General features: G+C 36.4%; 3 protein-coding genes across 3 annotated transcripts; 1 reads left to right on the plus strand and 2 right to left on the minus strand.

Annotated features, from left to right (window-relative positions):
* Positions 1-124: 124 nt before the first annotated feature.
* Positions 125-5707, minus strand: Fl(2)d (female lethal d). Its single transcript, XM_070675154.1, has 6 exons — positions 5389-5707; positions 4190-4562; positions 1872-1996; positions 1621-1799; positions 1388-1542; positions 125-1307 (listed from the first exon to the last, which is right to left on the minus strand). The coding sequence occupies exons 2-6, from the start codon at positions 4422-4424 to the stop codon at positions 601-603; spliced, it is 1401 nt and encodes a 466-aa protein (XP_070531255.1). The 5' UTR covers positions 4425-4562; positions 5389-5707; the 3' UTR covers positions 125-600.
* Positions 5708-5999: 292 nt separating this feature from the next.
* Positions 6000-12423, plus strand: Pcif1 (Phosphorylated CTD-interacting factor 1). Its single transcript, XM_070675140.1, has 6 exons — positions 6000-6141; positions 6850-7138; positions 7227-7382; positions 7489-7637; positions 7714-9078; positions 9202-12423. Exons 2-6 carry the CDS (start codon positions 6878-6880, stop codon positions 9473-9475), a joined length of 2205 nt encoding a protein of 734 aa, XP_070531241.1. The 5' UTR covers positions 6000-6141; positions 6850-6877; the 3' UTR covers positions 9476-12423.
* Positions 12102-14286, minus strand: Jmjd4 (jumonji domain containing 4). Its single transcript, XM_070675159.1, has 4 exons — positions 13406-14286; positions 13046-13343; positions 12689-12959; positions 12102-12606 (listed from the first exon to the last, which is right to left on the minus strand). The coding sequence occupies exons 1-4, from the start codon at positions 13629-13631 to the stop codon at positions 12145-12147; spliced, it is 1257 nt and encodes a 418-aa protein (XP_070531260.1). The 5' UTR covers positions 13632-14286; the 3' UTR covers positions 12102-12144.
* Between the last annotated feature and the right edge of the window lie 81 nt (positions 14287-14367).

Genomic DNA, 14367 nt, shown 5'->3' on the forward strand with positions numbered 1-14367 from the left:
AAATCACCCCCTGTGTCTTTTCTTTAAAAAGTATTAAATTTTACGTAACACGATCAGGCATTTGTTATTAATTTTTGACAATATCTCTTGGATCATCTTTTTTCTTTTACTAATTAACCAAAGCTTTTGCTCATTTTTACATGGTTTTAATACAATAAATTTACAAAATACAAACAAAATTCGATCGTTCTGCTTTTCTTTACAGCAATGTCCAACTGTAATAAATTATATTAAACCTAATTTGATATATCTTTGCAATGTAATACGCAACTTGGTCGTTTGCAAGTAACTCTACGTAAACGTGAACTTTATATATCAATTTAATGGTATACGAGTATTTACAGGTTTGACATTTCTTTCTTTTTAGAAACCAATGTAAATATTTATCGTTTGCAGTTTATCACGAATACAGGTACTGAAATTACGTGTCTTTATGGCTAATTATTTATTTATTCGAACAATTTATCTTGTAAATAGCCGGCGTTGCTTTAGATGAAAAATTTTGTACACTGTAGTAACGTAGGGATGTTAAATCTATATATATCATGAATTTCGATCACATATGATTAATGTCGTTCAAACTCAACTTAAAATAATGGTTTATTCGGGATCACTCTGCAGTGTTTCGCCATTAGTTAAAACTAGTGCATCGTCATCAGCTTCGTTATAATCGAGAGAAAGAATACTTTCCCTTCGTTTCTTCTTGTGCGTCCTTTCATCATCACTACTGGCTGCACTTTTTTCCCTCTTTACTCTGTCCCTACCTCGCGTTGTTCGCGTTATCACCTCTTCTCCGTTCGATTTACCACTATTCCTACTGTGATTTTTACTTCGTAATATTCGTTTGTTCCGATTCTCCTCCTGTTCTTCCTCTCTATCACTAAGTTCCTCGTTTTCAACTTTAATTATTAACGCCGCAGAGTCGCTGGAACTTTCGTCATTATGATCAGCTTGATTAAGTTTCCTTTCTGCACGTTCTGTTCTTTCGACACTGGGATGTTCACTCTGGGGCGACGTTAACGGAGGAGTCCTTACACCTTTACACATATCACTGTCTTCCAATGGTTTCGCAGGCTTTACATCTGGTACAGTACTTTCTTCCGACTCCTCTTTCTTAATTGGTGGTGTATGGGGCGACAAACCGTTCGATAAATTATTGTCATTTGAATTCGCCTTTAAAGCTGAATTTTCCTGTTGGAGTAACGTGACCGACTCTCGGGCCTTGCGTAATTCTTGTTGCAAAAAGTAAATAGTGCTCTGCATACCTTCTACGTCCTCATCTAAATCTTGCAGAAATTCGTCTAATTCTGTAAAAAATGAAACAATTGCATAGGTTAATTTAAATATTTTAATCGTAATAATTATGATTACTTAGCTAATAAAATACCTGATTGTGATTTTTTCACTTCTTCGCTAAAGCTCTTTTGCAAAGCGAGCTCGCCTTCCAATTTTGCAATACGTCCACTAGCAATCATACGACCAAGTTCTTCATTTTCTTGATACAACAATCTACATTTTGCCATTAATCTTTTCCCCGTATTACTGTAAATAAAATACTTACATTAATAAAAAAAAATTTTTTGTCGTATCTCGTATTTAATATATAGAATCTTTTCTGACCTGTCTGGAGTAAACTTCCACGCGCTCAGCTCATTTTGAGTATCCTCTAATTTACCCTTGGTCGTTATTAATTCTTGTCTTAACTTCTGTATCAATATATTAACAGCCGGATCTAACAAAGTGGACCTTAATGCAGCTGCGGACGGAGCTTGGGTGGCTTTCATTTCGGTTATTTGATTCTAATAATAAAAAAAAAGTTACAAAATAAAAAGCATTAAATGATTTCAATATATTAAAAAATGACTACATACAATATACTCTTGCAACTCCTGCTCTTTAGAAGCAAGCCTCCTCACTAAGATCTTCTCCCTGTGAGACGTTTCTATATATTGCTGTCTGTATTTGTTTTCGGATTCTCTCAATGAAGTTAGTTCACCTATAAAAGAATAGTCTATAAATTTTTCTATTTCTAAAACTTTAACATTAAGTTCTATATGTTTCTTAAAATTGCAACAGTTATTACGTGTATATTTGTCATGTATGTATATATCTCACAAGAAAAATTATTTCTTATAAAATTACAAAATTATTCACTATATCACTGTATTAAAATAGTTTCAGCAAATTTATAAAATATATACATACATACATATACGCGCGTGTATATTTTTTGAATTATTTTAAACCTGCAAATTAATTTTAATTTTTTACTATCTAACCAGCAATTGCATATTTTATCCTAATCTGAATTCTTTTTTCTTAATCTAAATATTAATAATTTTTAATCTTTTCAAAATAATTTTGTTTAAAAATTGTACTTTTTAATATTTTAATTTATATAAGAAATATAATTTTCTCTATAATTTATATATATATATATATATATATATATATATATATATATATATATATATATGTATTGTTTTAATAAAGTTTTATGAAAATATATTGATAAAAAATTATTATTAATAATTTTAACCTAAGTGCGCATAAATAAACGATATACTCTTATAAGTACATGACTATGACTGCCTGACAACTGACATTGTTAACTAGCGCATACTTTGATTTTTGGTCGTTGCGATGTGCCGTTTGTGAGACTGTACTTCCACCAAGACCAAGAGTGGACGTTACTTTTCTTCTGCAAGAATCAAGCGTGTACTTGTTGCAGGCACAGATGTTGTAACGAGACGTTGATCGGGCTTAACCCACAGACAGGTATGTACTTTCGAAATTCGTATCTGATATCGGGATGGTGCAGGTATAAATGCATGCACACAAGTTGCATTCATAGAGTATGTAGGAAAGTTTGTCTAGGAATACAGTGAATTAAAAATTTGCATTATGTCTAACAGGAAAAAAATGTTAAAGGATAAAGTAATATGTAAGGATACGTCGATCAAACGGTAAGTGGAAAGACAGATGACGGGATTGGATTATGTTGTGTTCCAATTGGTAACGACGAATGTGGTTGCGTACTTGACCGAAATTAAAAAAATTTCACGCACCCTAGGTGCCGTATTTTGTAGACCAAAGGGCGACACAGATCCACTCTTATTATTCCCTTGAGCCGGAAATTCAGCGCCATCGTATCAAACGCTGCTTTTCGTCTCATCCGTGTTAACTAGAAACTCCCCGTATTTTCAATTACACGCACGACACACACTCTTCTGTATTTGGCAGTATAATTACTACACTGCTGAGATATACGCGATACGCGACACACTGCACATGGCACTTATGAAATGACATTCCGAGCAAGACTGCGTCTTCCGCAACATCGACGGCAGACACATTTTTGGCAAGGGAATCGATGCCTCTTGATATATCACATAAACACTTATTACCTCAGCCATCACTTTGACTCGTTAATTATACTTTCTATGGCTGATAATTGACGACAAAAAAAAATTTGGACTGAACGTATTCCTTTTCGTATATGTCGTATGTGCGGTTATCACTCTATCCATGCTCACAAATACTTGGAAAATTATCGCCTTGTATTACGTTACATATAAAATTTTAATTACCCGCACTACACGTCACAAATGCAGTTTTGGAAATTAATATATTAATATAATCACTATATCATATATATGAAACGCAACATTATCTCGATATTATCTCAATTCAATTTTTTTTCAATTCAATTTCTTTTCAATTCAATACAATTTAATTTCTTTGGGCTACGTTCCGCAGCGTTCTTTGCAAGAAAAATTTTACCCGATATCCGTTCTAAAACCGTTTTCGATGACGGTTTCGTAATGGACATTGAGTAAAATTTTCTCTCGGTGTTCCTCGCATAGAGACGTTTCGGAATGTAGCCTTAGTATTCTCTGTGCAGATACATTTGCAAAATGATCCGATTGCACACGTGCTAAGCTCTTTTATAGAGCGATAAGTAGTTTCCTACATTTATACCTGGAGTTACTTATTTTACTAAAGCTATCTCGTTATCTTACACCTAATAAACAGCTTAACGACAGTATCCTAAACACTGATCTAATATACCCTATGCTTAGCGTCTCTACAAAAGTCTTGCCTCTTACAAAAAACCGTTGTGTTCTGGCATTCGTTAATTCGATTAAGATATGTGGTGAGTGAGGTCTCACTCGTGTGATCTCAGTACCTTCCTGAGCTGCCGTCTGGGTTTCTAGACACTCCACATACAAGTCCTGTTCGTGCCACTTGGCCGCTAGCTCGTCCTTTGTTAAGCTGTCCAATTGTTGCTGAGTTAGCTTCACACGTCTTGGTTGCCGAGGCGAGTGCGGGCTACCGGGCTTCCCACCGTTGCTGCTGCTGCCTTGAGGACTCCTCGGCGAGGACGGTCCCGCGGACTTGACCTCGCTGCACTCATCTGCCATTTCCACCGCTGGTTTACAGTCAGACGTTAAAGCATATAGAAGAAAAGGGCCCTTATGCAAAATCTTCTAATGTTACGACGCTGACGAATCGCACCGTTCACCGACTGTTACTCCGATCGGTTATTAGAAGACGGCCATCTAAAACGGAAATAGAATAATATTTAGTGCAAATAATATCGAACTTTATATGTAAATTAATTTATCCTACTTTGTAAAAAAAAAAAAAAATAACTATCGCGATAAATATTGTAAAGTTCGTAAAGCAAGCGTTGCGTCGTAAGATTGTCAATCAACTTGGAAATTTAACGATCCTATCGAATATATTTAATTAACCTATTAGGTAAGTCGATTAAATGCTTATTCGTTAATATTAAAATTGACCGCTCGCTACATATTCGTACAAATTTTTCCACGAGATTTTATATGAATATGACGTGTCAATTTGCTTCTCCGTTCGCTAAATTAGAAATATGCTGAACTTTGTTGGAAGATATTAGAAGTTGACGAATACATGTGTCCATCTATTAAGCGTTATGCGTCAAGGATGACGTGGTTCTAATGAAGCGAGATCACGTGAAACTTTATTGGGAAACGACGAAAGCGTCGCCCGGGGGGAATCGGCTGCCACGGTAATCGGGAGAGTAGAATGTATTTATCTCCGGTTGAAAAAGACAACCGTGACGCCATTACATCGACATGTCCGCCACGAAGGAGTAGATTACGTTACGTTTCGTTCCCCCTTGTTCCTCGATTCCCGCAAGTTTTTCTCCTTTTTATTCGCCTCTTCTTCCGTCCCGAGAAACGACAGTGGTCCAGGCGAGACCGAGAAACTCGACGCCAACTTCTCGACGATCGATTGTCACGCGGTTTCACCAACTACTCGGCGCGTTAGCACACTTAGCTTTTTCCCTTCGTTTCTTATCTTCCCCCTTCGCTTTCATCGTTGGGAACTTGGACTACCTACCGTTAGAACGGCGGTGATTCCATCCTGGAGACGGCTGGGTATCAGGAGAAAAACCGGACGGGTGACATCGCGCGTCCGTGGAAAAAAAGAACCGCCAAATGAGTCCTCCGCGTGTGGTAAATTTCACTTCGCGATCGATCACAATCCGTATGCGGCCGAGTGCTGCGCGAACGACAAGAGAAGCGCCGCGCGGCTTCGCGATCGCACGCCTTGCGTACGCTTCACGGGGTGTGCGAGTATAAACTGCACCGTACGGCGTACGCGGTAACTCAGAAATGCCGATGAACCCCGCCGCGGTCAGAAACGCTGCCGACTGATCATGAGTGACAATCACCCCCGCAAAATGCGAAAGGAAGGGACCGGAAGGTTACACGACAATTTCCATAAAAAGAGAGGGGGATAACGTTGGTACGAACGAAAATTCCTATTTTAATTCTTCGCCTTCGCACACGAATTTACTCAACGCGTAATACGTAAACCGTAAGGAAATCCTCCAATCAGAGTTTTTCATAGAGAATCTATTGAGTTTCGGTCAAGGGTCGGTGAAGCTGGCCACATTGGCGAGCGCGTTCAGTTTCGTTATAAACGCTGCTTTACGTTCTCCTCCCCCCCCGCTACATGTGTGCCCCGTTTCATCAGTTTAAGCAAATGGCGTCGCACAGGTGGATATCGTTGCGTCAAATTTCACAAATCATGAATGAATTCTAAGTGCCGTCGCGCATTTCTCATGAATTGAGAGTTTTGTCAGCTCTGGTAAGCCTTCTCTCGACCGTGATGCATTTTGTGTACGTGGGACCGATTTCGCGGCGTAGGAAACTGCATATTTTCCCGGTTGTTTCCTCAGTATGTAAACAAACATTGTGCCACACGCACAGAGTGCTGTCGAGTCGCGCGCCACGATATTCCAAAAAAGTCTCACGGTTATCGCAAAATTATACGCGCTGTTTTTTTTTTTTTTTTTTCACATCACTCACGAGAATACGTGTAGAATGCAAATGGACCATATTGTAGAAATTGCATTATGTTTCTCATGTGTCAGGATCTCTAGTGCTTCATCCCAATTCATTATACTCGCCAATCTTTTCAGTATTTTCTTATAAACGTTGCAAATTTTTTTTTCTATTTCTTGCATAGTATTGTTTAATTGATAAAAATATATATATAAGCCAAATATTAAGCTGCATTTTATTTTTATTAAGTATGTATTTTTTCAGGATTATAAGTTGAGATATTAATTTGTATATGTATGATATAATTCTATATTATATACATATAATTTAATTAAAAGTTATTTAAATGTATTTAATATTAAATTATATTATATTGTGATTATTTATGTTACAATTGATTAAGTTGTAAATTAAAGAAATTACTGTAATTAGAAAGAAAAAAATTATATATATATGTATCTATTTTTTTGGAATTTGTTACATTATGATATATTTGGATTAATGTTTTCAGTATTTTGTGACACTGTGCATATCAAACTATGAATGAAGTAAGTGGAGGAAAACAAGATGTTCCCAATACCTCAAATTGGGAAGCTTTATCAGGGCAATCAGTGTCTTCATTGCCAGCTATACATCATCATCATCAAACTATGCAGCAGGATACAAATTCAACACAAGTAGCACAAGTTATAGTTCCTACTCCTGTTAAACTTCAAACTCCCATATTAACACCTGCACAAAATGTAGTTGAACACTGCCCACAAGTTGGTCACATACAACAACCACCTCTTATAACTCAGGTTTGTAAAAGAATTTTACACTTGCTGAATAATTGTAATTTGTCACATTACAAGATTTAACTGATATTTTTTTTTCTCTTTTTCACAGGGTGTACCACCAGGTAGCTTTCCAGAGCTTGAGTTATCTCTGGAGCTGCAACAACAAGGTTGGAAGAAATTTTGGAGTAAACGAGAAAATCGACCGTATTTCTGGAATAAATTAACTGGGGAATCTTTGTGGATAGTACCTTCTTTGAAACCTCAGGTACTTAAAAATATCACATAAATATACAGCGTCTTCGCTCGCCTCGCTGTTGAGCGTATATTTTATTTTAAAAAAGTAAAATTTAATATCGTATATTCTATCAAAGTTCGATCCGATTACTGACCCCCTTGGCATTTGTGGTGCCCCACCTCCGCCTGGAAATGGAACCATTCCTCCCAGTACGCCCGGCGCTACATTGAAACGAAGAGCGTCGGAGGATGGAGCTGTTCCGCCACCAAAGAAATTTGTGTTGGCGTAAGCATTCGGCTTTATCAGAATGTTAAAGTGTATTTATAGCAAAGTAAAAAATAATTTTTTTATTATCTTATAGGGGTCCATGGGATTTGGACATACCTACGAATGTTATAATATATGAACGTGCACCATCAAATTTGATGCATGTTCATCCTGAAGCGGAAGCGCTTCGCTGTGCGTTATTGGCAAAACTCCGACAGTGCTATCAAGAATTATGTCACACTCGTGAATCTATAGATGCGCCAAAAGATTCTTTCAACAGGTGGCTGATGGAACGGAAAGTTATTGATTGCGGCTCAGATCCATTGCTGCCAAGTCAATGTTTCCCCGAGATTTCAATGTCGATGTACCGCGAAATCATGAACGATATTCCCATTAAATTGGTAAGGCCAAAGTTCACGGGAGATGCAAGAAAACAATTATCTCGTTATGCCGAAGCAGCGAAAAAGATGGTAGAATCAAGAGCGGCATCGCCTGAAAGTCGAAAAGTGGTCAAGTGGAATGCAGAAGACACCTTTCAATGGTTGAGAAGAACAGTGGGCGCTACTTTTGACGATTTCCAAGATAGACTCGCTCATCTGAAGCGACAATGTCAACCGCATTTGACGGCGACTGTTAAAGTCAGTGTTGAAGGTATATGCTTGAAAATTTATCATTTGTCGACAGAATATGCAAAAAAAGTGAAAGATAAAAACAACCAGATTCTTAAAGACAATGGTCTTGGGGATGTTATACCGTTAGGAGGTCCAGCTAGTACGCAGAGAAAAGTTTGGTGTTATCCAGTGCAATTTTCTCTTCCTACACCGAGACTTCCACAGGTGGATTATCTCCCTGAGCGCGAGCAAATAATGCTGCGCTTTCATGGCGACACCATGTACATTAATAACACGCACTTTGCTAAACTGGAACATTTGTATAGGTATAATAGTTTTGACGACAAAAAATTTGAAATGTTTCTATCGCGTGTATGGTGCATGCTGAAACGTTATCAAACATACCTTGGAATCAATGAGGGCCATGCAACTCAAATGGCTCTTCCAGTGACCGTTTTCGAATGCCTTCAGCGATCGTTTGGTGTTACGTTCGAATGTTTTGCCTCGCCTTTGAATTGTTACTTTCGACAGTATTGTTCAGCATTCGCCGATACAGACTCTTATTTTGGATCGAGGGGACCATTCTTGGATTTTAGGCCAATTAGCGGATCGTTTCAAGCAAATCCACCTTATTGTGAGGAACTTATGGAAGCTATGGTCAATCATTTCGAGCGTCTTTTGGCTGACTCGACCGAACCTTTGTCATTTGTGGTATTTTTACCAGAATGGCGTGATCCAGCTCCTAATGCACTCATAAAACTCGAGGGTAGTCATTTTAAACGCAAACAAGTAGTAGTACCCGCTATGGAACATGAATACAGGCATGGATTTCAACATATTCTTCCAAAGTACGTTTATATACATACTTATACATAGTTTTTGTTATATTCAGTATCACATATGTGTGACGCATAATATATGAAAGGAGTGTTAAATCTATAAAATATATCATTATTTCTTTTTTATTCTAGGGGTGAAGTAAATATCCGAGCGGTTCATGGCACGTTAGTTGTATGGTTACAAAATCCAGCTGGTGCTGCACGATGGGGACCTACGGAAGAACGAGTCGAAGCTTTATTAGAAGCGTGGCGACCTGGTCGAGAACGGGAAAGAGATAGGCAAGAGCTTCTTTCCCCGCCACGACAAACCCATCAACCGATTTCAACGACACCAGTACCTGTACCGCCAACACCAACAACACCGACGGTGCCGCCTGTACAAGCGCTACAAAGTCATCCTATATAATTGGTAATATAATATAGTTGAATCATTTTTGTGTGAGCGAGAACGAGCGCGAGAAAAAAATAGAGAGAAACAAATATAACATGGAAAATCGTTTCCAATGGTTGGAGATAAGTAATTTATCTCATGTAATATAACATCTTTATTAAAAAAATTTATTTTATATGTTAGGGGATAAAAAATATAGAAAGATTAAAGTGTATAAAATAAAAGAAATGTTAGGTAATTATCTACAGAGAAATTAAACAGATATAACAGAAACAATATATATATTAATTCATAATCAATAATAGTATTGTTCGTTCTGTCATTCTGGAGTCGCTCTGAGTGAGCCCAACACACCCCGGATGTGTTCGGAGAAACTCCACTCGTGCAACTCGGCGTTTCCTCGAACGTATCCAGAGTATCGGATTCACTCGGAGTGATTCCAGAACGATAAAACGAACGATACTACAATTTTCATATTAAAATGTCTTGAAGGTATAGATTTCAATTATTTTTTTAAACAATCTCGTAAAAATTAATTCTTAACAATTGATAATTAAAAAATATTTAATTCTACCAACAGCGGAATAAACTTCTGTTGCTCATTTCATCAAAATAAGTGGTAAAATTAATTAATTATATTGAGAAACATAAATTTAATGTTTAAAAAGAGTTTACTTATCAACAAAAGCAAACTCACATCACGGAAAGTCTAAACTTTGCAATAGTGGTTAATTGTTGATCAATGCATCGGACTTTGTGACGTGTGGTGCTTTACATATTTGATATACTTGCTATGCAAGATAAAAATTGATATTGTAAATTTCAGATGATTAGATAAATAGAAATAACAAATGTACAGTGGTATGTTATACATGTGCGCGGATGTCGTGATAGGATGTATGTGTTACACGCATAACTCTACATATTTGTAGACGGAAGAAAAATTTTTAACCGTGACAATCTTTTTCTTTAATATTAGAAATCATATAGATAACAAAAGCCAGCTACGCATCTTGTGTTAAATAGCTTTTTACCAGTGCAATATTTTATATCAGTTTATAAGTAACTGGAAGCTATAAAACAAAAGGAATAAACGGAACTTTGAAAAAGATTGTATGGAATTTTCCTACGTGAGAGAAAGTGAAAGAAATAACACGTTTATTATAAATATGTACAGCCGTATACTTAGAAAAGATATATGTATAATGTAATTATAATTTTCTTACTTTTTTTTCAGAGAAGTTCTATAAATTCTACAACATTAATCCAAATAATTAAACATTGAAATATTGTTACAGATAAATTTCTGTAATTCATTTTTTATGCACATCATGCATATCTACGGGGTGTTTGACATAAGATTTCGCACCCGAAAACTGTGGGTAAGCAATGAGAATATAAGACAAAAAGTCATGTACTATTTTTGCAAAATTCATAATTGTTATCGAATAAAGAAATAAAATATCTGGGTAAACGAGCGCTAACAACGCCGCTGTAAGTCGGGCGCGGCAGACAACCCCGGGTATGTGTTAGAGGGGAAAAATGAAATTATCGTATGACAATTGTGTAGGAGGGGGGGGTAGTGAGTCAGCGAGCAACTACTGTCAAGTATTCTCATTGCCTATCCAGTTTTCGAGAGTGAAACCTTATGTCAAATACTCTGTATATTAGGTGTAACATACATCGGAATGACGAATAAAGCAAAAAGAACTGAATACACATTTATAAGTAATATTATTAGAAATTACACACACACACACACACATTATATATATATATATATATATATATATATATATATATATATATATATATATAAAATTATTTATTTATGTAATTCTAATAATATATACTTGTACACTATGTAATTGAAAATTCGTGTCTAGGCAGTTTGTTAACATGAAAACTTCTCACTGAAAAAGTGATATTTGTATCTTATAAATTTTGTATATTTTTATTAAAATATATGTACGCTATTGTATATACATATTATACATATAGGCACACACATGCGCCCACGCATGTATAGCCATTTTAGAAATTAGAATATTTATGCTTACATAATTGAAAAAGTAAATAAGACAATACGTTAAAGATAGACATAAGTTACGTTTTGCGAAATATCATTTTACAAGCAGCAGAGATAATGTATCCACTATAAGGTTGCACTTTAGCTTGCTAGAGTACAAGTAACCAATTTTTATTGTAAATCTTATAGAAAGTAGTATATGTTCAACTTAAAAAAAAAAAGTTTTCTATGTTTAATTATTTTTTAAGAGTAAAAATGAATTTTATTCATATGTCTGCGCTTTTAATATAGCCATATTCATTATAGAATAATAAGAGATAACGATTACTTTTCAATATATTATTTTCATCATATTTCATATATTCGCAATATTTTTTTTTAATTAAAAAAAAATTGTCTTATAAATTTTACTTATGTCTGTTATGACGGCATCTAACATAATCTGCTTATTGTACAAAAACAATTTTAAGACAAGTGATTCTGCAAAATGTTATCTTTTAATAGAAAATTTAAATAAAATTAAGAAAGAAAATTTACGAAACTGGATACATATTAAGAACGACATGTGTTAATTGTGAATGTGCATGTTCCATTTACAAAAAAATTTACATGTGAGTTTTCAACAATTTATTCTCTTTGTTAATGATTATTGAGCTTATGTTCGTGGAAAAGTTACATTTTCAATGTTACAAGATTCAAAAAATGAAGTAATATTTTTTAATAATACGCGTGCTTCATCATTTTCACACATTAAATTGTACACAGATAAATCTTGCGCGTCTGTAATAATGTCCTCCAATATGGTTTTAAGTGCTCGTAAATCAAACAAACAATGATTACGTCCGAAATGATACTTATTAAAACTGATAATTTTACTTTTTTTCATCATGGCATGTAAACGATTTTTAGCAATAAATGATATAAATTCGAAAAATTGTTTATAGTCCATGCCATAAGAAGTTTTTAGCATTAATTGGCAATGTTCATTCCAATTACTCATATCCTTGCAATCGTCGACTTCTTTCATGACGGACCTTAATTCTTTTTTTAATGCACACCATACATTTGTGATATTACAGCCGTTGATCCAATTATGATTGATAGAAATTGTATCTTCCTACAAAAAAAAAAGTACGTGTTATTAAGAGTTTACTATAGCGCAACTCAAATTCTTTCACAAAAATTCGGCAGACGTTTACCAAATTCCAAACTTGATGATGCCATCCAGATGGCACAAATATAATTTCCCCTGCTTCTTGAGTTACATCAAAACATTTTAATTTCTTACTATCGTACATCTTGTACTTTGTGTGATCGTTAAGTTCTTCCGAAACCGCATCGTACGCTAATTGCCCGTAAAGATCACGAAAATGGTTTTCTTCGTGTGGAGGAAAGAGCAGCCATCTCTTTCTTCCAACTACGTTTGCAGACCAGCTGTACGACGTGAAAACATCTGCGTGTAACGGTGTCCTGAGGATCAATAGCAACAGTTAAATTAATACAAAAGTTGCAGAATTTACAAACAAAATTGTAACTTGGAGTAAAAATGTATCTACCATGTCTCTTTTGGCCCCATGTACACGAACATATAATCGTCATTTAGTTCAGGATGAGCAATAAAATATTCATTCAGCCAGTCGGATACAAAATACTGAGGCACTTCGTACATTGGGACATCCGGGAAACTTCTCGCGCAATGCCAATCTTTCAGGTACAACAACGGCATCGACTTGGCGTGGCAGCTCCGCTTGTAATCGAGCCAGTACTCCAAGTAGCTCTCCATAGACATGTCATTTTTTAATTGCGAATTGTAAAACTTTCTGTTACAATCGGCAACTGGGACAATGGTATGTCCTGGGTAATAGAGATCATATTAATAATCCGTTTGCTCGCGACCCGTCGAATTCGGCACGTACCGAACAGCGTGCGAAGGACATCGAGATTCGGAGCGCCGTTCGACACCCATTCGCGCCTACACGGCCAGCTCTCGGTTGCCTGCGAGCCGATGACGCACGGCTTGTTGCACATCAGATGATCGAAAAAGAAATCGTTGTACGTCACCGTCGAGCTGATACGCTCGACCGTGTTAAGGACGTCCCCGTCGGTGGGACGCGAATTATTAATCTCGATGAGAATTGACATGATCGAAACGAAACCATAGCTCGAACTAACGTGGAATCATCGCGTTCTGCAAAGCCGGTGCACGGCAGCTGCGGAAGTCCGAGAACGCTCGTCCTCCGAGAATCCGCCAACGTATCATTATCATTACTCTCGTTCCTTGGCTGACGACGCGAGTTCTAAATCGAATCCAGGGATTTATTCCAAACGGAGTTTGCACCCGGGTTCACGGTGACCTCAACTTGCAAATAATATTCAGTGCACATGCACCACGATCCACGAGTGACGTAACAGTGGGATCGATCGCTTTTCTCGCTCTGGCGAATACGACGAGTGCAGAAAGTGCTTCAGAAACGGAGACAGATCGACTTCTTACAATCTTATTATTATTATTTCAATATTTTACAAACCGTCTTACATTCAATAATAATTAACAATTTATCGCGCAATTAATTCTATATCACATCTTACAATTACATAACGCGATGCACGATATATGCTTCGAACATAATTACTAGAACGTATATACAAGTTTCACTATTTTTTAATTTATTTTACGAAACGTCGCTCTCTTTTTATCTCATTTGCGCGCTTTAGCCGCTTCCGCATATTCGAGTCCAGTCGCATTACGTGGATATACGCGAAAGTAGCAGAAAAAAGGTAGAAAAAAAAAAAGTGCAACAGGTCGTGTTTGTTCTCTAGCTCCTCCCCACCAGCGGCTTCAGCTTTTTCCGATCGACCATCGGCCAACCTCACTCCA

The sequence above is a fragment of the Cardiocondyla obscurior genome, linkage group LG03, assembly GCF_019399895.1.
Source record: "Cardiocondyla obscurior isolate alpha-2009 linkage group LG03, Cobs3.1, whole genome shotgun sequence".
Classification (NCBI taxonomy): domain Eukaryota; kingdom Metazoa; phylum Arthropoda; class Insecta; order Hymenoptera; family Formicidae; genus Cardiocondyla; species Cardiocondyla obscurior.